Source organism: Ixodes scapularis, unplaced genomic scaffold (assembly GCF_016920785.2).
Source record: "Ixodes scapularis isolate PalLabHiFi unplaced genomic scaffold, ASM1692078v2 PGA_scaffold2__306_contigs__length_199485367, whole genome shotgun sequence".
Lineage (NCBI taxonomy): Eukaryota > Metazoa > Arthropoda > Arachnida > Ixodida > Ixodidae > Ixodes > Ixodes scapularis.
The window spans coordinates 80,910,031-80,935,150 of record NW_024609857.1 but is presented as its reverse complement, the minus strand read 5'-3'; the positions used below and the strand labels follow the sequence as shown (position 1 = coordinate 80,935,150).

Sequence of the window (25,120 nt, the reverse complement as noted above, 5' to 3'; positions counted from 1 at the left end):
GCCGAACTCTGCAGCCCACGCTTCTTGGCAGGCTTACCGGGAGTAGCGTTGAAATGTCCGTGTAGTGGCCTGGCTTGGTGGACAGGGAGGACGGCCCGGATACTCCACGACGAAATGTTCGAAGAATTACGGAAAGTACGGTGGCTGGGCGTCTCTTCCAGGGGACGACCATGTGTACGGGCACTGTCACTGGGTTCGTGATGGGATGCGAGCTGCTTGTTGTCGGCACGGATCCACAGCTTGGGTCCGCGACTGGATGCCACGTGTTGCTGGCCTGGAGCCGATTCCAGGCAGCGGGAGGGCGGCTGCCGCCATCTTAGCCAGCAACCGATGAGCCGGATCCCGACAGGCAGGCCGGCGACGCTGTGGCGACGATGACGCTGCCTGGCGTCAATGCCACTTCGATGTGGGACCATGACTAAGGAAATGCCGTTTCTCTCCCCAAGAAGGAAGCTTCGGAAATTCCAAGCAAGAGGGAGCCGTCCAACTGAAGACACTTGACCAATCTCTGGGTTAACCAGGCCCCAGAGATAAAAAGAGGCAAGGACAAAGGTGTCTTTTCTGCCGCGAGTCACGTGCGTCGCACTGGCTCGGCTCGCAACGTTATTGTGCAAATAGTTCCACGACTCCGGTTAATGTGAACACGGATGTCCATATACCAAGCTGACTCGCGTCACCCCGGACAATGAATTTGTTGGTTGCAGATCGACTAGGCAAAGTTCTTTGTACCTGCTTTTGCTCACGATGCCTAATCGCTTCGATTTGCAGGCGCAATGAAAGGTCAAATGCGCCACCCTGTCCATTCTTGTGATACTGAAACGATGCAGGGCCGCAATCGGGCAGGCTCGCCAACATTGTTATTTTTCAAACATGTTAGCTTTTACCTTAGGCTAAAACACAAATGCCCGTGGCCAGGTATAGCACAGAGACCTAACTTCGAAAAGTCTTGGAGCCGCGTGCTGCCCTGGCCAACGCGAACGAAGGAGAGCACCGAATGCACCTCCCAGTCGCGCAGGACAAACCCCCCTTGAACTGCAATGTTCGTAGAGGCCAAGCGCCGTAGCACGAGTTTATCCGCATCAGCAAGAACAGAAACCGATCCCAAAGAAAAAAGAAACCCCGTGCCAATAGCAATACAAGACTATTTGCGGCACGGATCGGCAACAACACGAGTTGCTCGACCCGGCGAGTACACTGCCCGGCTGCCAAAGCCCGTCCGCAACAATGCAAGTTGCTTAGCGACGTTAGTGGCGAGCGTACCGCCCGGCGGACGCACCGCCCGACTCCGCAGAGTCCGCGAAAGTATTTAGAACTATTCACATATTTACACCCCGGATCGTTCTGCTGAGCATCAAAAATTCATCGTTGCTACCGTCGATTCCCAACGAACACTTCGAGTGCCGTAATTCACGATTCACGATCTCGTCCAGTGACCGCATGGCGGTCACCTTAATCGGACACGCAATCATCTCGGGACGCTGCTCAACCTGTTGCACTGCCCGGTAGCACGATTGAACTGCTTCCAGACTCCGCGGCGTTTTTACATTTAACGTCGCTCTTACGGGGTTGCAACTCGATAGGTGGCCCTGAAAGGTTCCTAACGTTATTGTTGTGTGCGACGCTCACTGACTTTTGGCCGGAGTCGATCGCAAGTAAACGGAACATGCTAAAATCTAGTTGCCGAAAACCATGCCGAAAACCATGCTCACGCCAGTCCTCTGTCCCTTGATAGCGGGACGGAAAGACGGAGTGAAAAGGAAATCATTTTGACTCACTCAGTTTTCCTGGGGGGCCTTTGTTCGGGGTGTCGCTTGGTCAACCTGATGGCCACTGGTCCGTCAACGCGGCGACGAAGGGCACCATCGGCGGTCTCGGCACCCTCGCTAGGCTGGGACCGGTGTTGTTCGCAGTCACCCGCGCTGCGTAATCTAGCAGAGGGCGGTGCAGGCACAGCGCATTTTCTCGCTCCGAGATACGCTTTTAGTTTGTGCGCTGACGGGGTGACCACTCTGGGTGCGCCCCGCGAGCCGTCTCTAAGGCAAAAAAGCTGAACTTGTTTCTTGTTGCGTCACCGTACTTTGTTCCAGAACGGGGTTGACCCCGAAAAGCGCAGATGCGCTCGCCCCAGCGAAGTAGGCTGGCGTCGTCCCGAAAGGGAATGCCTCGGACGCATTCCGGGCGTAAAGTCACCTCCGTGTGGGAGGGCGGTCGGCCGAGACACTTATGCATTGTGTTGTTGTGTGGCTGACGTGGCCACTAAGCCGTTGGGCGTTGGGCGTTCGCCTCTCCCTTTGTCCACCTGTTTTATCCTTGGCCGGAAATTGACCTGGTTCGCTATCTTAGCGAAAGTAGATGGATGCTGCTGTCTTTGTAGTCCACGGAAAGCCGCACGTTGGGGCGCCAAATGTGGGTTTCCCCTTTGGGGGGTTACCACTTAGAAGCACAAAAAAGGTTCCTTGGGTTCGGATAAAGACGTGTTTATTGACTGAAATGCCAACACGCTTCGCTCTTAGAAAATGAAAAGTCTGGGCGCTGGCTTAATTGCCGGTACCACCCGGTCGGTTTCCCGCGCTGCCGCAATAGACAGGATCACGGGAAGTCGGAGGCCCACAAAGAAAAACCGAGCTCCGGAGAGCCAGGGCCTCCGCCGACGAGAGCTCCTGGCCCGAAAAAAAATTGGTTTGCCCTTTATGTTTATACAGCCTTGATGGAGATGCGCCCCAACGGGTAATCGGTCTCTTAGCTGTAGATGAGAAATTTAGCCAGTGCGGTACAACCACTAACCTGGGGTTTTAACGTGGATCACGCAGTAGTGATCACACGAACGCGTGCCGGTACGAAACTCATCCAGGTCGAAACAGGCGGCCCCTCCTTCGGGGCCAGCTTATGTAGCCTCGCAGAATGGACGCGCCCGGGGAGGCCGCTAGCAGTCGCGTCCATTATAACTCTCAAGGGTGTGCGGACGGTGCATTCACCCAAATGAGCAAGGGAGAAGCGGCCCCTTCGGGGAATTCGGCCTCGTGGTTCCTTGTATCCGGGAGGCCGACGCCATTGGTGACGACAACTCCCACGGCCTGCTTGAAGCTAGGCCTGAATAGGGATAGGGGGAACCCCGTGGTTAACACAAAATCGAAGCGGTTGGGGAGAATGCTGACCTGTTGGCGAGATTTTGAAATAAAAAATATATTCGAGGTTCATGTGATTTTGCTTGAAGGTGTAGAAGGGTTCTGAAGCAGAACTGCGCTTCATTAAGGACGGAAGGTCCAACCTATTAAAAATCCCGCTTGGTTCCCACAGCTCTATGTCAACTGCAAGATGCGAATCCTTTACCGAACAATTTCGGATTCACGTCCATGCCATCAGCAGCTTGTTTGCGCCTTAACCATCAGTTCAGTTCAATCGTATGTTTATTTTTGTTTTAGAGCGCAGCTCACAGGCGCCCGTTTCCACCTTGAGCGGCGTCGCCGTCACCGTCGGCGTAACCGTGAGGTCACGTGATCCCCGTGAAGCCACGTGAACCCCGTGAGGTCACATGACCCCGGTGGCGTCACGTGACCCCCTTGAGTTCACGTGTCCCTGGTGACGTCACGTGACCACAGTGAGGTCGCGTGACCCCTGTGAGATCAGTGACCGCCGTGAGGTCACGAGGGTCACGCGATATCACGAGGGTCACGTGACCTCACGGTTACGTCGACGGCGACGCCGACGCCGCTCGGAGGGACAAGTAGCAGGCAGGATGAGGAGGTGAAGAGGAGGGGTATTCCCTCCCCTCAGTACACTTCCGTCCTCCTCCTCAAGAGCTGCGCTCTCATTCGGCGTCACAGGGAGTTGTTAACGGCTTTCATTTTTTTATTGCTACCATATAAAAGTTAAAATTTGTGTTTGTGTCAGAAGAGAACTTTATTTGTGTTTTGTAAACAGAACCTTGTCAGCGGTATTACGAGACTTGACCTCTAAAATATATTTAAAATAATTATCTCTGCCCCAGCAAAATACATAGCTGTTTTTATATTTCAAAATAATTTGGCATTTTCCAAATGTATTTCTGATACGTATCGCGATGCATTTTTCAAATGTATTTCAGTATTTGTATTTTAGTTGTTTTTGCCATGTATCCCTGTACTTCTATTTCGACATACCTTTTAGAGTATACCTGCCCAAACATGGCAGTACCTCTATTAGCCTGCGGTTTTTGAGGTGCATCACACAATAGTGACACACGATCGCATGTTGGAAAGATTATCATAAAGGTTGAAACTGTCGGGGGTGGCGATTGAACGCGTGATCTCTGGGTTCTGCAGCGACAACTTTCGCTCCACGTGTCCCTAGCAGCTCTGCGCTAACATACTTGGCCACCAACCCCCAAAGTGCGCAGAGCTGACTGCGGGTGGGACAAGATGATTGGAATTAAATAATTGCGACATGCGTGGTCTTGTGGTTTTCGTCTAGCGCATGCAAGCTCGGACCATGACTGCTTTGTTCGATGAGCATGATAATTTAGCCACTTTCTGCCAAAATGATTCGTTAGTCAAGGACGCTGTATGCGTGCATGACTTGTATCCTGACATGTACGTAATACGTTACTAGTAACGAGTTCCAACTACCTTGTTATATTTATGTCTAACTAGTAACGTATTTCGTTGCTTTCTTTAGAACTGGAGCGAGTTACGTACGTAGTTACTTCTAAGACTAACTAACGAGTAAGGGTATTGCGCTACTTTTGAGGAGTAACCTGTATAACACTGATTAGACAACTTCGTTTTAATTCTAAGCAGAGCGAGAGTCTATTGCGACGAAGGCAGATGCTCAACCAGAAAAAGAGAACACTACCACACTATTAAAACATCTATCGCTGAACACGTCAGTCGATCACTGCAACTAAGAATGTCACTCACCCAGCGAACACAATAAGGTTCGTTGGTTAAACCTTCCAAACTCGTGTACCGACCGAATCTAAACCCAAAAAATGTAAACACAGGAAGGCAGACAACCCATTCTCAACGTCAAACTTTGGGAGCAGAGAGAACAAAAGGGAGAGGGGCATGTCAATTCGCCACCTCTTCCTGAAGCACAACAGTGCCATTCCTTCAAGCGCGTTTATAGAACGTCTCGTCAGCGTCGCCGGAGGTGTATTCTAAAGGAAACAGGGAAACATAACTTATGTAAATTTCTAGAAGCAGTAAGTTAAAAAAAAACGATAATCAATGAAAAGAAAGCAGTTGCGGGTCTTCAAAGTAACGAGAAAATTAACTCGTTACGGAGCTCAAGCAACCTGTTCCTTTTGAGAATCGGTAACGAATTACCTATTTATTTTCTTTTTGAGCGAGGAACGTGTAACGGTATTTAATTACTATTCTTGGGAAACGTGTAAAAGTTTGTTAGTGTCCAACTCATGAATCTGATAATCATTGTTTATATAAGCCGTGTTCCTGAATAAACCTGACTTTTGTCCAGAAGTACTAATATTTAATGTCTCGAATTATTCATAAGCTCGAAAACTATAGGGTTCCGAAAGTCAAATCGAAATATTCCGAATCTTTTGATTCGATTCTAATTTGATACTGGAATACTTGCATGCCCCTGACAAATAATAATTACAACTGATAGAGGCGGGCGAAAACACAACGACAATGGGAGGAATACACACGACGAGAGCTGATGTTCAACTGAACGTTTAATGAAAGGAACACACCCAAAGAAACTGCCACACCGTTATCGTATCAACGCTAAAGATAAGCTTACAATTTTGTTTTTAATTTAAATACACCGAAGTCTGGCTAACACAATTTTCTCCCTCCTCTCTTATCAAGTAGGCTTTCAGCAGTTCTCTCGTAGCTTTGTCACCCCGTCTCCACAAAATCGTACTATCTTCAAAATTGAGCTGACACATGCAAGCGGCACAGTGTAAAAGCAGATATCCTCCCGTTGTTGAGCGCAGCGACAGGGAATTTTCGCGCGCAAGGTCGTTGACGCATCGGCCATTTTGGCCGATGTATACCCGACCGCAGCTCGAAGGAACTTGGTACACCACTCCTACTGCACAATCAACATGTTTATTTCTGTTTTACAGATCGCTTGTCACCTTTGCTTCCTCTGTCAGCCACTCTGGCACAAAGTGGCGATAACTTACTAGTAAGTTGTCGGAACTTTGCCCAGGGTGGCTGACAGAGGGGGCAGAGGTCGCAAGTGTTTTGTAATACACAGACATACGTGTGTTGATTTTTAAGTAGGAGTGGTGTACCGAATTGCTTTGAGCTGTGGTCGGGTATACATAGGCCAAACTGGACGATGAGTCAACGAGCCTGCGAGCGAACACGCCCTGTCGCTGCGCACAACAACTGGAGGACATCTGCCTTTATACTGTGCCACTTGCATGTGTCAGCTGTTGTTTAAAGATAGTACGATTCTGGGGAAAGGGGGTGACAAAACTGCAAGAAAACGGCTGGAAGCGTACTTGATAGGAAAGGAGGGCGATAATTGTATTAGCCAGACTTCGGTATATTTATTTAAAAAAAAGAACTTGCTTATCGTCAGCGTTGATTCGATAACGGTATGGTTGTTTACTTGGGTGTTCTTTTCATTAATTGTTGAGTTGAAGTTCAGCGGTCTTCTTGTGCATTCCTCGATTCGTCCTTCTCTTTTTGCACGCTGCTACCAGTTGTAATCTTGAGTCAACTCTCCTGCACCGCCACAATGATCAAATAATAATATGCGAGTTAAAATTTTATTTCTTATTAATTGAGTGACAACATTGTAACGAATGATGAGGTGACGAAACAAAGAATGACTGAAGAAATCGACATGTTTAATGGGTCGAAATTATGCCCAAAACCAAATAGGAAACAGACGGTAACAACAGAGCGCCGAGGGTGTCGAGGTCGACGTAACAGCGGGATTGAACGTTGGGGCGAGACTGACTCGATAAGGTCGCGGGCGGCCTCTTATCTGGAGTTTTTCACTAACTCGAAGATTAGGCAGAGAGGGCTCGAGCTTCACGCGCTCGGGGCGAGAATGAACACGCACTTTCTAGAACAAAAAAGCAGGAATAAATGATAGAAGTTAGTCCGGAGCAAGAATAAACGAGAACCCGTTAGAAGCAGACCGCCTCAAACTTAACGCCGCCACGGCATTTGCCGTTTCTGGCAGTCCCTACGGCGGCCGATTGAACTATTTGAAGAATGTTTGGGTTCCCGATTTCTATCCCATCCTAAGAAGGCATCCCGAACGTTTTGGTGACAAATTTACCAGTGAGTAGCCGACACGAGCTCAATATTTGGGAACCCAGTGGCGGCGTTAATTATGGGGTGCAATGCACGTGACCGAGCGCTGCTTTTTCGGCCCTGCGTGCGGTAATATTGCGAAATTTCTTGCTATATTTAATGAGCTAAAAACTAAGGGCTGGGTTGAACTCCATGTCGAATAAAACAATCTTAAGAAAGACGTTATATTTACCGAATATTGAATTTTAAGATGTTCTCAAATCAAGACAATGAAGCTTTGAAGACTTTCACCATCAAACACAGTATTGTTGGTCATAATTATATATTTTGTGGGTTTTCAAGATATTGAATAGTGCACTCAAATTCCTGCCTCAATTTCCCATGGGTTATCTTATTTTTATTTGTTTTTTTTTCAAGAACCTTATTAGATCGGGCAGCGTTCTTAAATTAGCTACTTCACTTTTCTTCACAAATAGTGTATGGTAGTATTGCATCTTTTTATATTATCATAACAGAAAAAGTTCGGTATTTAAAGGAAAACGTCCACGAACACTTGAGTTTTTCCTGTCGTCTGTAGCCACTGCGGCTGCGGGCACCTCCGGAATATATATAAAACATCTGACAATCCTAAAGTAGAAAACTAAAAAAACTAAGAACAAACTTTATGACAGCGGTGGTGAAAAGTTTGGCTTATGCACTGGAGCGTCTACTACTACTCGTTCTTCAGCAGTGTTAGATTTCTACGTGTCAAAATTGAAACTTAAATCCGTTAGGTGGGGGTACTCTCTTGTGGAGGAAACGCAAGGCTAATTTAAAGGAAGGCAGATTTAATAGCTGACGCAAGATAAAGTACAAGTTATATCTCCGTGTGCCCTTCTGCCTCACTCTCATGCCAAGTTTCTCTGGCAATCTGTCTTTCTTTCTTTTTCTTTTTGAAATTTTTCTGCGTAAATACCTTCTCGCATGTGCAAATTTTTGTTTTTCACGTTCTGTGTGACTGGCGTTTTAACTACCGGGGACTGACAAACGAACAAAAAAGTAATAAACATGTGCCTTCAAATAACGAGCGACAATCTCGGCTGCTAGGTGAACGCCGAACTCAACACTTAGATTTAGTTCTTGCGCTACTAGCTGATCACCCTATTGTACATTTTAGTGCATCCTAGTCTAAGCGAAGGTGTATGCATAAAACAGTCAAACCATTAAAATTCTAAAGAAATTGTTTTTGAGAATATTTTTCACACTAAAGTTCTGATTCCATTTCAGTTTGATTCAGTGCAATTAAGTTGATTATTGAGATTATGACTTATATCATGATAGTTTTTATTCTCTACATTGCTTTATTGCTATCTTGCATTTTCAGGTTCGCCAGTGCGATCGGTGCTGTCCTCGGCAATCATCAAGCTTCAAGAACGGGGAGAACTTGAGATTCTGAAACGCCGCTGGTGGAAGGTGAAGGGCGGCGAAGCGTGTCCCGTGGAGTCGGCGGCCTCGTCGACCAGCGAGATGGGTCTCTCAAACGTTGGCGGTGTCTTCCTAGCTCTCATCTTCGGCTGTGCCGGAGCCCTTGCAACGGTCACCTTTGAATTCTTGTGGAAGGTGAAGAAGATACCCTACGGCGAAAGGGTGAGCACCCATCGTTTGTGGATGTTGCAGAAGCCTTCAACTATTAACCAGTTTGAACTCCTCTCGACCAGGGGATCGGAGTTCCTTAAATTTTATGCCAGTCTTTGTCCTGACAGGTGCACTTGTACATAATTAGGAGGTGCGTATTCAGATTTCTGGAGTGTTTTTTTTATTATTAGTAAGGGAGCAAGCTTGCTTGCCAATGTACTTCTTTCAACAAACGCGAATAGCCCTTTTTACGTACTTGGTGAAACTTTACTATATCTTGCGATGTATCGTGTTAATTATTAAGGCATTGCATTCGGCCGGAAAATGGCAATTTTTTTTCTAAGTTTGCCTGTTTTTCACAGCAACACCTTCTTAACAAAGCGTAAAGAGCAACCTCTTTCTGCTGCAAGAGTTTGAACCTGGGATATTTAAAGTACTCGTAGACTTGCGTATGTTGGCACCCAACAGAAGAAATATGCACTATTATTTTTAGGCATTCAAAAGAGTAGCTTTGTAGGTTTCTTAATACCAATTTTCAAAATAAACATTTTGTATCAACTTGACAGTAACGCATTTGATTGCTAGCTACTTAAAAAATGAAGCCGTTTACAACTCCCTGTAACGCCGAATTAGAGCGCAGCTCTTGAGGAGGAGGAGGGAAGGGCACTGGGGGGGTGGGTCAAGTGACCTCGGGTGGCGGGGGGGGTCACATGACCTTGGGGGGTCACGTGACCTTGTGGAGGTCACGTGACCGTGGGGGGTCACGTGACATCGGGGGTCACGTGACGATGCCGATGACGTCATCAGCGACGTAACTGATGACGCCACTGATGACGTCATCAGTGATGATGACGATGACGCCACTGATGACGTCATCAGTGATGATGACGATGACGATGCGGATGCCGGTGCGTCATCAGTGACGTCACTGATGACGTCATCAGTGATGATGACGATGACGATGCAGATGCCGGTGACGTCATCAGTGACGTCACTGATGACTTCATCAGTGATGATGACGATGACGATGCATATGCCGGTGACGTCATCAGTGACGTCACCGATGACGCCATAAGTGGCGATGACGTCAATGGGGGTCACGTGACCTCGGGAGGGGTCACGTGACCTCAGGGGGTCTTGTGAACTTGGGGAGGTCACGTGACCTGGGTAACCATCGTGACCCTCGTGAGGGTAACCCTAGTAACCCTTGTGAGGGTAACTCTCGTGACCCTCGGGGGGGTAACTCTCGTGACCCTCGTGAGGGTAGCCCTCGTCACCCTCGTGAGGGTAACTCTCATAACCCTCGTGAGGGTAACTCTCATAACCCTCGTGACCCTCGTAAAGGGTAGCCCTTTTGAGGGTAACTAACCCTCGTAACCCTCGTGAGGGTTACGAGGGTTAGTAACCCTCGTAGCCCTTGTGATACTCGTGAGGGTAACCCTCGTGAGAGTAACCCTCGTAACCCTCACGAGGGTTACGAGGGTCACTCGCGGTTACGCCGACGGCGACGCCGCTCAAGCCGGGAACCTGCGCCTAAGAGCTGCGCTCTAAAACATGAAGCACACTGGAGGCCCACGTGACGCAATAAAAGAGAGATGCACCATCGAAGGCCGAAACCATCGGTTGTGAGTGAACTGGACTATTTGTCTCCATTTTGCATATCAGTTTGTGAACTACAATGATGAAAAAGGTCTTAAAAGTTGTCGCTTTCTGCAATAAATACTATGAGAGTATTCGCGCGACACAATCGCCTTTGTTGGTTTTGACTGCGACGATCACGATATGGTACACGCGTAAGACGCAGGGGTTTTGTTTTTTAATTAGCTTTGTTTTACTGCATCATGGGACAAGTAATATAGCTCATGTGTTTAGAACAAGCATTTTTAAACATTCTTGAAAAAGCATGTTACTATTCGAAATGTTGAGTTAGATGGTGTGATAACCCTCTCCATAACACCAAATAGTTATTATCTTAGATTTTATAAAATATTGTTTACGAAAACATTTCAACGCAGTACAGCCAACAAACTATAAATGAACCATTTAGTTTTTCTACTAAAGTTGGAACTAATGAAAGTAAAACAAAATTGAGGCAGCACTAGAATTGACCAGCTGATATTATCACGAATGAATGTGACAGGAGGGCGAACAGTGCACTGAAAATAAGGATTTAATAGGGGAACTTGTGCCAAGCAAAATAAAACACTAGAATCAAGAGAGCAGAAAAGTGGGCGGTGGTTAGACAGCCAAACAGCAAGCGAAGGCGAGACTGACTGATTCGACAAGGTCATGAGCGGGCCACTCCTTATCTACAGTCCGTTGCAACCTAAGAACGAAGCGCGAAGGTAAGACGTCCTGGGAGGAGGAAGCAGACGGAACGCTAAAGAGAGAAGGAGGCTTCCCCCTCTCTTCTCCAGCGTTCCGTCCGCTTCCCCCTCCCCGGCCCGTCTTACCCTCGCCCTTCGTTCTTAGGTTGCAACGGACTATAGTCTGCGTGACTATCTACAGAATTCGGCAAACACGCTTCTTCAGCGCCGCGTGCTCGGGGCGAGAATGAACAGGCATTTTCTAGAACAAGAACAAAGACGAAATGATAAAAAGTTCCGTCCGGAGAAAGATTAAACGGGAGTCTTTTAGAATTCCATGAATTCCGTGACCGAGCGGTGTTTACTCGTCCCTGAGAGTGGCATTACCCCCCCCCCCCCCCCCCCCACACACACACACCTTTAAAAGCGCATCGACCCGATGGGACGTAAAAGTAAAAAAAAGACGGCTAAAAAAATAGGGTGAGTCGAAATAAACATGCAGCGCCAGAATCCGAACGAGCAAAGAACGGCCCAGCATTCTGATGGTCGGGTTCCGTCGGGGAGCACAAATTCAAGTCCCGAAGGCGGCGAATGACCTTGTAGGGTCCAAAGTAGCGTTTGAACAGTCTCTCGCTGAGGCCGTGGCGCCGAATGGGCGTCCACACCCACACCCTATCTCCGGGGTGGAATTCCACGTCGCGGTGACAAAGGTTCTATCAGCCAGCGTCGACACGTTGCAGGTACATTATGCAACGTGGGCAGGCTGGCGTACCTCGTCTGCCCGTTGGGTGACCAGCTGGGCGTCGTCGGTGCAGTCGACCGTCGGGTCGTGGGGCAGCATGGCGTCGAGCATCGTCGACACTTTTCTGCCGTGTACCAGCTGAAAATGTGTAATCCCAGTTGTCTCTTGAACCGCCGTGTTGTACACAAAGTGACGTAGGGCAACACCTCATCCCACGTCTTGTGTTCCACGTCCACGTACGTAGAGATGATATCAGCGATGGTTTTGTTTAATCGCTCCATCAGTCCGTTGGTCTGCGGGTGGCATGCCGTCGTTCGATGGTGGTCGGTGTGACTAAGGCGGTGTATCTCTTGTGTCAGTTGTGCCATGAATGGTGAGTCTCGGTCCGTGAACAGAACTTGCGGAGCGCTGCGTCGGAGGACGATAGACTCAACGAAGAACTTGGCTACTTCCACTGCGGTTCCCTACGGGAGTGCGTTGCCTCGCTTTACCGGGTTAGATAATCAGTTACCACGATTATCCAACGCTTTCCTTGCGTCGACGGCGAGAAAGGTCCAAGCATATTCATTCCAGTCTGCTGTAACAGTGCAGTCTGGGGTGCAATGGGCTGCAGGAGGCCTGCCGGTTTCGTCGGCAGTTTCTTCCGTTGCTGGCACTTGTGGCACGATCCTGTGTAGAGGTTTTACAATCTTCGGGAGCCTGTGCCAGTAGTACTCTTCTCAGATCCTCGCGAGAGTCCCGCTGTAGCCAAGGTGACCTGATTTCGTATCGTCCTGGCAGGCTTGGAAGATCTCTTCTCGAAGAGTTGTAGGAATTACCAGGAGCCACGTCGAGTGGCTGTTATCGAACTTCCCTTTCTAGGGAATCCCTTGCCGGACGGCGAATGTTAGTAGGGACAAAGGCTCGGGGAATCATACCCCTTCGTCCGTCCAAGTGGTCAATCAGTGCGCGCTGATCAGGGTCGACCCGCTGAGGTGCTGTCATACCGTGAACGCTCACTACGCCAAGAAAGTAGTCCTCGTCGTAGTCGTCTTTGGCACAGACGGTAGCTGACTCGACGGGGGCTCTGGACAGGCAGTCGGTGTCGCTGTGTTTTTGGCCTTACTTTTAGACCACGGTCACGTCGTATTCTTGCAGTCATAGGCTCCACCTAGCAATCGTCCCGATTGGTCCCTCAGGCTAGCTAACCAACAAAGCGATGGGTGGTCGGTGTCTACTCAAAAAGGGCTCCCGTACAAGTACGGGCGGAATTTCTTGATGGCTCAGGCGACGGCCAGATATCCTTCTCGGTCGTCAAGTAATTGCGTTCCGCGTTCGACAGCATTCGACTAGCGTATGCGATCACACGCTCTGCACCCTCTTGTCATTGGACGAGTACCACTCCGAGTCCTGTATTGTTGGCGTCCGTGTGAACTTCCGTTTCGGCTGATTGGTCGAAGTGGCCGAGAATCGGCGGTGACTGGGGCAATCGCTTTAGCTCGTCAAATCCCTGTTGTCCTCCACGCAATTCGAAGTTCACGGCGTCTTCCGCGAGGCCCGTGAGTGACTCAGAATGCTTTGCGAAATCCCGAACGAACCACCAGTATTATGCGCAAGGTCCCAAAATTCGTCGTACGGCCTTTACGTCCATGGGCGGTGGCAAACCACTACGGCGCGACTCTTCCCAGGGTGGGGACATACACCTTCCTTGCTCACAGCGTGGTATAGGAGCTTTAGTTCGTCATAGGCGAACCGGCATTCCGTCGGCTTGAGGGTGAGTCCTGCGGTCATTATCGTTTCAAGTACGGACAAAGGTGTCGCAGGTGATCGTCGAAGTGGGCCGAGAATACCACGACGTCGTCGAGGTAAACGAGACAGCAATTCCATTTGAGGCCTGCCAGTACGGTGTCCATGGCACGTTGGAAAGTTGCCGGCGCAATGCACAGTCCAAAGGGCGTCACCTTGAACTCATACAGCCCGTCGGGCGTGACCAAGGCAGTCTTTTATCGGTCCCGTTCGTCGACTTCGATCTGCCAGTACCAACTCTTAATATTCATCGACAAAAATTATCGTGACTGGCGCAGCCGGTTCAGCGTGTCGTCGTTGCGGGGGAGCGGATACACATATTTCGTCGTGACTGCGTTGAGCCGCCGGTAGTTAACACAGAATCGAAGCCTTCCATCATTCTTCTTCACCAGTACGACTGCAAGGCCCACGGGCTGCTCGAAGGCTGAATGATGTCGTCGTGGAGCATCTCTTCTACTTGTTTATGGCCTCTCTTTCCTTTGGAGAGACTCGGTATGGCGGCCGATGCAGAGGGAGCGCATCCTTGTTGGTAACGATGCGATGTTTCGCAACTGTTGTCTGGCGCACTTTCGATGTCGGCACAAAGCAGTCGCTGAATTCGGCGAGAAGGTCTCCGAGCTGTCGTCGTTCCGTGGCACTGAGCTTCGAAATAACGTCGAGCTGCGGCGGCGGTTTACTGCAAGGCTGACGTGTCGAGGGCTCCTCAGAGATCGCGGCGATTTCGGCGTCGGCCCGGAGTTCCTCGACATGTCCTGCAGCGATACCTTTCGTGAGGTGCTTTGCCTCCTGTCGGAAGTTCGTCCCGAGGACCACAGTGCGCCCATCCTGCAGCTCTGTTACGCCCCTTGCGAGGCCTATTCCTCTCGAGGAGCAGTTGGACGTCGCCTTCCGGAAGAACTTTCCCGCGGGCGACTGCATCGGTCACGACGGGCACAAGAACACTCGACCGTTGCGGTAGGTTCACGTGGTCAGTAATGACTCGGACGGCGGCTGGCGTCGTTTTGAATCCCCCCAAACGTAGGACAGGTTTTCGCAGCGTCAACCAGCTTGCTCCAAGGTCGATCACGGCGCCTTACTCACACAGGAAGTCCATGCCAAGGATAACGTCTTTTGCACAGTCCAGAAGGACGACGAACTTCACTGGACACGTCTCGCAATAAATTTCGACGCGAGCAATGCACGGTCCCAACAGGCGTGTTAAAATGTCCTCCGGCGGTGCGTATTTGCGGGCAGTCCCAAGGGCATCGTGACTTTCCGAAGTCGGCATGGCCGTCGATGACAACCTTGAGGCGGTTGGGCACCGTTGCAGGATCATGGTTTCTATGCTTGTCGTCACCAGAGTGGGGGCCCTCGGACGTTCTCGGAGGATGTCTTCAACGGTCGTCTTCGGCAACTCCGCCTCCAGGGGTTGCCACCCTTAGTTTCCCCGACGATGGGCGAGGGGCGACAGGCCCTCACGTCGGTGCCTATGCATCGGCGAAGCTGGACGTCGTGGTCAGAGCGACAGGGACCCACGTCGAGGCGCAGGCATGGGACAGGGCGGACGTAGCAGATAGTCGTCGATCTCCCGAGGTTGCTCTCCTTAGCGTGGGCGCGGGTCGTCAGTGTGGAAGTCGTGTAGCCCCAGCAGCCGCTACAGGCAACGACGCTAGACGTGGGCGGCTTCCCCGCAGTGGTAGCATAGCGGGAGTCGCTCGGCCGTCCTCCACACGTCGGCCTTCTTGGGTGCTGGTTGTTCCTGCAGCACTGACTGCCATTCTTCGGGACGTCGGGAGTACTGCAGCGCTGAAGTTCCACGTGTTACTGGCGCCATAGCTTGGCGGGAAGCTTGCGGCTGTCGTCTGGCCATGGCGGCGTAGGTCAGCCTCGGTTCCTCGAGGGCTCGCACGCCGTCTGGAGATTCAGGCTGCAAGGCCCGCTGTACCTCGTCGAGTACGATCTCGGTGACTGACAGCGACGCCGGGCGCTTAGCAGCGGGGAGCAGCTTTCAGGGTTCCTCTCGGACGACCTCCCGGAAGATTTGTCGCAGGTGTTAGTAGCCAACATCATCGACATCGGAGCGAGGTGTTAAAACAGCTGAAACAGTTGACACGCCGGCGAGTCGTGAATAGTGGACAGCTCTGGCCGACGGCGCTCACTCGATATTGGTCGCCACGGCCACGAAGCCTTCAAACGTCGTGGGGGTTGCGGCCAAGACCAAGCAAGAATTCACACTTTACGCCCCTCATGAAAAAGCGCAACTTCTTCTGCTAGGTTCCTTGCGGGTCGACGCATGTACACATTCGTTGCATTTCTTCAACAAAGCTGGTCACGCTTTCATTGGGTGCTTGAGTCCGCGCCTGGAGGAGGTCCTTCGTTTACTGTCGCCGGTATTGGCTCGAAAAGGTACGCTTCAACTCGTTGGCTGATGTCCCACGAAGTGAGCGAAGCCACTCCGTGCGACATGAGCCAGTGCTTCGCGGTGCCTTTAGCGAGAAGCAGAGGTTCTGGAGGCGTTGCTCAGCGTTCCATCCGCTGTGGCGGGCCACGTACGCGCTCGTAGTGTAGGATCCAGTCCTTGACGTCTTCATAGAGTTCGCCATGGAAGGGCGTCGGCGATCGAGGGGCGACGGGCAGGTAGGTGAGGGGGGTGACGGAAGGGGTCTGCGACGATTGGGTGGTCATTGTCGGCTTCATCGACTGGTGGACCTCCCTAGGCAGTCGACCGATTTCTGGGGGCCATACTTGTGCCCGTTACTCCAAAAAAAAGTAATTAATTACAATAACACTTACTTGGCCTAAAAAGTAGTGGATTATCGTTAAAAATTACTCCCCGTAGAAAGTAACTGATTAATTACTTCGTTACTTTACTCAATTACTTTTGCGTCACTTTAAAGAAACACGCAAAATACCTGCCATATCTACTGCGTGTTTGGGGGGGGGGGATTTGGGGCCCCATCAAAAATAAAACAGATTCAGTACTATATCTACCGATTATTTTAGGATAATAATTTTACGACGATGGATCTATAAAGCTCTAAAGGACTGGAACAGGTGTTCTATATAAACGAATCTAGCGCTGTCACCCCGGGACAGGATTGAATCCCATGAACATGCGACGAATGCACATGGGTGGCAGAGGCAGGCACACCATTCGAAATATGGCAACGGCAAACTTTGGAACACGACTCTCCTGAAGATGTGGTTTTTCTACGGTTGCTATATATTGCCTAAATAGGGGCTGGTTTAGCCACTAAAACCAACTGGCTGTAAGACGTACATGCGGTACTTGCGTTTGGGCAGATTTCAGAGTACCGCTTGTTGAAGGTTGTTATCCGGCCTTGACCCACTTGATCTTTTTTCTTGATCATCAAACTAATCAAAACTGAAACTTCACACGAAATATTCATCGACAATCTTTCAGCTAAGCTGATTTTTCCGTTCAGAAAATATTAAAAAAGCACAATTTTCAGTGAGCAGCAGGCATCAATGTACCCCACGCGTTTACAGCCGCCTGGCGCTGCCTTATCTCCTGTGGAGGCACCCTACTGTGTTCAAGTCAGCCACTGTTTATTCTCAGAAAACTCGGGCTGTGTTCCCTTTCCCTAAAATGTCGGAGTAAGTTCCCGTAGGCACAATCCGCTGACGAGAACTCCAACATTCTCGTTTCTAGGAATATATGTGTTCAGCTTCGAAGTCCCAAGCCATTTTGGCTGTGCTCCCTGGCCCCCTTATCGCCTGCTGTCTAAAGTTACTGTTTGAACTGTCAGTAGTGTTGACGCTACATTTTTTTTCTGTTCCAATGAGCTGCTTGCATCGCTTCCCTTATGTTTGTGCCTTACGCATCCGCTAGTGCGAAGTCAAGTGGCATAAACAACAAAGCTGGTTGGTCCAGCCAGTATTTAGCTTTCACAGCGCTGTCAGAGATGAACAGGGTCAAGATCTCGTTACAATTTTTTTTTTTTGTCTGCGAGATGGGTGTGTGTAGGCAGAACATCGGCAAGCAAAGGACGGTCTCCTGTGACAAAAAAAAATGCTGATTGCTTTTTGGGGGACAACACGCAGGGGGTGGGGCGAAAAGGAGAGGGGGGGGGGGGGGGAAGCGGGCGAGCGGACTTCTGCACCACGGTCACAGTGTCCACGTTCGTACTCTTCACGACTCCCACTCGATGGTTTTATGGGCCATTAGTTTTCTGCTCGTTTGTGCGCTCGAAGCAGTCCGTTCGTTTTCCAAGCCGAAGCTTGTTGCCTTCATGTAGTAGACAGTCGAATCCTCCCAGCCTGACTGACCGTACGAACAAGTCCAGAAAAGGGCTCTGGCTGGGCTGTCACGGTTTCCGTGTATTCCTTTCCTTCGCCAGCACTAGATCTCTTCACGAGCGAACCCCCGCCTTCTGTTACCATGCTAAAAGCGCGAAGGCCGTTGCATCGCCCTTCTTCCTCTCTATTTCTCCCTTTGACGGGGCGGAAGAATTGTAACGAGTAATTTCAGTAACGCATTACTGGAAAAGTAATGAAATTAGATTACAAATTACATTTGCAATAAAAGTAACGGATTAATTACAACGTTACTAGAAAAGTAATTAATTACAAGTAATTCCGTTACTTGTAACGGATTACTTCCAAGTCGGCCGGGGCAAACCTTGGACACGGGGGCTTTCTCGGGTCTTGGTCGGTTCCACGGACGGGCTTCTCGAGCCGGGGACTGGCCTTGCGCTGCGAGGCCTCCGAGGGGTACACTCCATGGGCTGCGGCACCCCGCACCTCCACCAGATATGTCACGAATGAAAGTGACGAGAGGACGAACAGTGAACTGAAAATGAGGATTTAATAGGCGAAGTTGTGGCCAAGCAAAATAAAGCACGAGCGTCGAGACAGCAGAAAAGCGGGGTGCGAATAGACGGCGAAACAGCCAGCGAAAGCGGGACTGACTGAGTCGACACGATCATGGGCCGCTTCTTATCTAATCTGCGTGGCTATCTCGAGCATTCGGTAAAGAAGCTTGGAGCGACGCGCGCTCGAGGAAAGAATAAACAGGCACCTTCTAGAACTAGAAACAAAGTCGAAATGATAAAAGTTACGCCCCGTGTAAGAATAAGCGGGAATGTTTAGAAATTCAATGACCGAGCGTTGTTTGCTCGGCCCTGAGCGCGGCAATATTCGAATGCGAGGTCTTTACAATGTTCACAAAAATAACAAGTGTATGTTTATTTAAAAACACTGAGGTAGAATGAAGAATAGAAGTAATAAAAAATAACTGAGATCGACACAATTTTTGGGTAATTATCGTAGTTGGATTTAATGTCACGTTGTGTCTTAAAAGGTCAATGTCCGATTATGTAGAAAAAGAGAACAAAGAACCACACTATTTTGATTTGCACCATGCTGCACCTAGAAAGCAAAATACACTATATTAGTCTTATGATTTGTCTAAAACACAAAACAAGTACACTCATACAGAAATGTTTATACAGTAGAATCTCGATAAACGGAAATCGCTTAAACGGAATTGCCGCTTAAACGGAACAGTAGCCCGTAAGTTGGTTGGTTTTGTATTCAGACAAGGTAAAAAAAACTTTCGGTAATCAGAACTAAAATTTGCGCTTCACCGTGTAAACGGAACCGAAAATACAACTTCTGGCAGACCCATTGCCATGAGCATCAGCCTTTTCCGGTTCCGGCTGTTTCTTTGTTGTTTTTTTTCTTGCCTCGTAAGCCTCGTTGGCCTCGCCTCGTTGGTAGTCGGCGCAACGAATGCAACACTGCTGTTCTTGATCAAGTCGTTCGGTCTCTGTTCGAGTCGCCTAGGTTGCAGCCGCATCGTTCCTGCCGTCGTGGTGCCTATCGTGCTTCATTGCCGCGTTGGTGTCTTCCAACTTCGGTGGCTCGTAAGCGCTCGCGAAGTTGAGGCCTCGCCTCCGTTGTTTCAATGGCAACACAGAAGCGGGCACACCATGCGCTGACGTTGGAAAAGAAGATGGACGTCATTCTTGACTTCGAAAGCGGCTCATACTCGAAGACGGCGCTCGCGACGAAGCACGGCGTCCCGAAAAGCAGCTTAACGAGGATCCTGCACGACAAGGACAAGCTACGAGATGCATTCGAAACTTCACGATTCGGGCCCCAAAGGAAGCGTCTGCGACACGGCGACCACGAAGAACTGGAGAAGTGTTTGGTTTTGTGGCTTAGGCGAGCCCGGAGCCAGAGCATTCCCATCAACGGACCACTAATCCGTGCCAAAGCAGAAGAGTTTGTTCTTCAGCTCGGGATAACGGACTTCTTGTGCAGTGAAGGCTGGCTGACAAGGTTTAAAGAAAGGAACGGCCTCGTTTTTCGCACCATTGCGGGAGAAGCTGCTGCAGCTGATGCAACTGCGTGTCGTGACTGGCGGGCAGGACGGCTGCCGGAGATAATGCGGCAGTTCAAGGACGATGACATATACAACGTGGATGAAACAGCACTTTTTTTAAGCTCCTGCCATCAAAATCAATCGCTTTTAAAGGTGAACTGTGCACAGGTGGCAAACTCAGCAAAGACAGACTGACTGTTCTTGTTGGAGCAAACATGTCAGGCAGCGACAAGTTGAAGCTCCTTGTGATAGGAAAATCAAGAAATCCTCGCTGTTTCAAAGGCATCACTACTCTGCCCGTCACTTACGAGTCGAACTCGAAAGCTTGGATGACCCAAGCCCTCTTCAGCAAATGGCTGCACACCGAGGATGCGCGATTTTCGAGGCAAAATAGGAAAGTCCTTTTTCTCGTTGACAACTGCCCTGGACATGGGACTGTAACAGGACTGAAATCGATTCAGTTGGAGTTCCTCCCAGCTAACACCACGGCAATTTTGCAGCCCATGGATCAGGGAGTTATCCAAGCCCTCAAGTCACGCTTCCGCAAGGGTCTCTTGCAGAGGATGCTCTTGTGCATGAGCCAGGATAAAGAGTACAAGGTGGACGTTCTTGGCGCCGTTCACCTCATTGCCGATGCCTGGAGGCAGCTGACTCCCACTAGCATAGCAAATTGCTTCAGGCACGCAGGATTTTCTTCAAGTGACCTGACATCTGACTTGGAGGACTTTGAATGCGACAGCCAAGATGCCCTTGAAAGGCAGGAGGTACTAATTGAGCAGTGTGCTTTAAGAGAAATCACACTGGACTTCGATGAATACGTGCAAGTTGACAGCGGCGTGGCAACTTGCCCCGACAACACTGTGCAAAGCATTGTTGACGAAGTATGCGATGAAGAGGAGGAGGAGGTGGAAAAAGACTCTGAAGAGGTAGCTGCCACAGAAGTTACCACACTTCATGGGGCAGAGTCTGCTGTGCTGTACCTAAGGAATTTTTTTCTTAAGGAGCCAGAATCGGAAGTGTTCCTCCAAAGCCTAAGTGACATGGAGAAAAAGATTCTGAAGATGAAGATGCAAGAACTCAAACAAAAGAAAATCAATGCATTTTTCAGTCCACAGTGATTAATTGCTGCCTAATAAACTTGTGAATGCTATGTAAAAACCTCATGTACTTTCCTTGCTTTCTAAAAAACTATGAGTTACATTCACCTCATAGTGTTTAGACATCCATAAAATAGTATTAAGAGAGTGTGCACACATGAATCGGCACTTTTTATATCTCTCTTAGTAAACGGAACTCCTGTTAAATGGAACAAATTTGTTTGCTCCCTTGGAGTTCCGTTTACTGAGAGTCTACTGTATATGATTGCTGACGCTTCAGATAATGGCCACGATTCCCGAATTGCTATTGTCTTAATGAGGTTAAAAGCCACTGAAACGGGCGTTCACGAGCCTTCACCAACTGGAATGCCGGAGGAAAAAACGCAATGCGCAGAGCAAGTCGTCTGCTTCTTGCGCAGGAGCTGGAGTGGCGCAAGAAAGACGCCGAGCTCTCATTGGCTCTGATTTAAGGATAGTGGGTAGACCTCAAAGCAAGCTACCTTGAGGTCTACCAGCTATATGTTATTCAGAACAAATCAGAGCTCAGCGTTCTGACATCACCACAACCAATGCAAAAGAAGCAGATGAACTTGCGCTCCGTATAAAATCAAAAATTGCTATAACCTGGCCTGGTATGTAAAGAGGAAGGGAAGTAAACGGAATAAGGGGAAGCCAGAACAGAAGGTCATTTATGGCACCGCCTATGCACAGCTCCTAAAAGCGTCTATGCATTCTTGTATAGAATGTATAGAACGCTGGCACTGCGCTCGTATAAAATTTTAGAACGCAGCTTTTAGGTGCCTGTTTCCGGCTTGAGCGGCGTTGGCGTCGCTGTCGCCATTGCCGTTGGCGTAACCGCGTGTTACATTATGCGACATTCCCCATAATGATGTCACACGTGACGTCAAGTGTGACGTCACGAGAATTACGAGCGACGCCATGAGCGTCACTAGGACCACGAGTTACGTCTAGAAGGTCAGTCGTGAAAGTCACGACGAAGGTCACGACCTTTACAGTGACCTTCAGAGGGTCACAAATAACGTCACGAGGGTCACAAATGACGTCACAAAGGAGGTGGGAGGGAGAGAGGAGGGGAGAAGGAAGGGAGGAGGAGGAGGGAGGAGGGTAGGAGAAGGAGAGTAGGGAGGATTAGTGAGGAGGGGAGGAGGAAGGGCATACCCTCCTCTCCGTAGACTCCCCTTGTCCTCCTCAAGAGCTGCGCTCTAATTCGGCATTACAGGGTATTGTAAACGAATTTCATTTTTTGGTCTGAGCTCGATGTCGGTGCAGTTGCGTCAACATTGTAGAGCACAGAATTTATTTTCGCTAAGCAATGTTTTAGTTTAAGTCCGACCGTATCCGACGGTATGATTTGATGGAGGCAATCATAAAGCGCCAAAATTAGATCGTCACGGTGCTCATCAACGACGTTTTTGCTGTCCCGAGAGAGCAAAGTCTTCATGATACTAAGTTTTTCTTCTTTTTTGAGCGGTACAGGTTTCGCCGTTCATAGTAAACCCACGAAAGAAAACGATCACCGTGACGGTGCACTTTTGGCACAGCCTAATTAACTCCATCTGATCGTACCGTCGGCTGCACCCGACGGTACGGTGCAGTAAGTACCGAGTGTGAAATTAAGCAACCAAACCGAAGTTTGGCATGTTTATATTCTGATATTTTATTTCTGTTTCTGTTTTTCTTTTTCTTTTCAGGACTATATTTGGATCGAGTTGTGGAAGGAGCTCAAGCTGGTACTCTCCTGCAAGGGTTCTAAAGAGAACCCTCAGAAGACTCCCGACGACTCAATGTCGAATAGTGTGGGGCTTAGCTCTCTGCATCACATAAATTACAGCATGACTAGCATCAAGCCACCCCGCTAGCCGCCCGAAGGTGAAGGCGTATACGACCCAAATTATATATATATATATTTCTTTCATCGTTGAGACTAGGATTCTGCAAAACACAGGAGCGGTACTTGTTGGACATCAAATAAATACTTCTTATGAAGCCGGTGTTATTACATGCTTCTCAGATTTGTAGTTTTCTTCTAATATTTAATTCTTAAATTATTTTCTATTTTTAAAATGCATGATTCCTAAAGAAAGCACGACATTTCCCTAATATGAATGTTTTTTTTTAAATATTATTGGAAACAAAATTTTATATCAGGCCTTCGTTTCTACGGAGTAAACAAAATACACTGAAACAAGAAAGTATCCCTGTTCCGAAATGCAGGGTGGGCCATAGCTTCCCAACCCAAGCGCACTAAAATTAAGATATTGTGAAAGTGCATCTCACTGCCGCCAATCCAAGTGCAATAAATGTGGGGTATTGTGAAAGTGCGTCCCACTACTGCCAATCCAGGTGCACTATAATGGGGAATTGCGAAACTGCGTCCTATTACCGGAATTCCAAGAGAAACCTCGCCATTCAGATCGACATGCACCAAACAAGCCTTAAATGCAGGACTCCAAAACGAGTCATCATAAAACTCCTGAATCAACCCACCGATCGCGTGCATGACATCCCAAGACGACCGCCAAATCGGAAACTAAACATCACGCCGTCAACTCCCATTCCGCAAAAATGCATGGCAGCCAAGGATTACAATAGAAGGCACAGACACGCAATAAGAAACATAATATAAGTAGAAAACCTAGTTGAATATCTTACATTCCTGGTCATATACGGATCCGTTGACATATCGGTAAAAGAATGTCTTTCCAGAACAGCACATCACGTAATACAAAAGGCACAGCAGCCCACCTCTTCTCAGCCAAAACACAAAAACATGTAGGATCTACGGTCACAAGGAAGAAGAGGACGCAGGGATGCGCGAGAGGCGGGCAAGAAATAGATAGCACGAGAATGAGCTAGTGTTCGGCCTTACCTACGGACAAACAACCTTCACGTTGATTTACTTCTTTTTGTAAATATGTAAATATAATATATTGTGGCGCTCGCGACTCCTCGCTTTCATAAGAACCCACAATTTTGGTGACCCGGACGTGATCGGACTCAAAAACACCGTCCTCATCCGCAAGGCAAATACCTCTTTGGCGTTCAAATCCTTGGAACCGCCCATCACCCGACGCACATTCACGCAGTCAATCATGAGTCGCTCAGAAGAGAGCTCAGCAGCTGCCGCAGTTGCTTCAATAAATTTGAAACTGCCGGAATTCTGGTCGGCGGACTCGGAACTTTGGTTCTTGACCATCGAGTCCTCGTTCCGGGACAATAAGATAACTTCCCAACAATCCAAATTTGACCACGTCGTCTCGTCACTGCCCCAAACATTGGCGGCGGTTGTCCGGGATATCCTGCGGGCACCCCCTCAAGATATGCCGTACGACATGCTCAAGGCCGAGCTTATACGGCGTACGACGGAGTCCGAACAACGGCGACTTCAACAGCTTCTGACATCAGAGGAGCTTGGAGACAGGAAGCCATCGGAGCTACTTCGTCTTATGGAGCAACTACTGGGTGATAATGCAAATACCTTGGACGCAAGCATACTCCGAGAACTATTTCTCCAGAGACTGCCAACTCAAGTCCGAATGATTCTCTCCACCTCAGCAACGGACTCCGTCGAAACTCTAGCTCGAATGGCGGACCAAATCATGGACGTTAACACGCCCAGCGTTTGCCAAATAACTCATCCGAACCCCTCACACCGAACATCTCTGTTGGATGAGACTCTTCCCCAGCTGCTGGAGTCTAACAAAATGCTGACATCGACTGTCGCACACCTCTCAGAAGCCCTCAAGCAGCTGCGGCTGGACACTCGCCGTCCGACAACGCGTCAGCTCTCCGACAGCCCACCACGACGTCGTCGATCTAGGTCTGCAAACAGCAGCGGTACATGCTGGTACCACCGCACCTTTGGCAACCGTGCTAGAAGATGTGAGTCTCCCTGCACGTTCCAGGAAAACAGGCAGGCCCGGCGCTGACGGCGGCCGGCGTTGCGGGCCACAGAACAAGCCGTCTATTCTCCGTGACTGACCGCACCACTAAGCATCAGTACCTCG

At 49.2% G+C, this 25,120-nt stretch overlaps 1 protein-coding gene across 1 annotated transcript in view; it reads left to right on the top strand.

The window, feature by feature from the left end:
- LOC8039159 (glutamate receptor ionotropic, kainate 2) overlaps positions 1-23,196 on the top strand; it is a 282,849-nt gene extending 259,653 nt beyond the window's left edge. The window contains exons 14-15 of the mRNA XM_040502983.2: positions 8,584-8,846; positions 22,805-23,196. Of these exons, the coding sequence (XP_040358917.1) occupies positions 8,584-8,846; positions 22,805-22,972 (431 nt within the window). The 3' untranslated portion in view covers positions 22,973-23,196. The remainder of the gene's footprint in view (positions 1-8,583; positions 8,847-22,804) is intronic.
- The last annotated feature ends 1,924 nt before the right edge of the window (positions 23,197-25,120 follow it).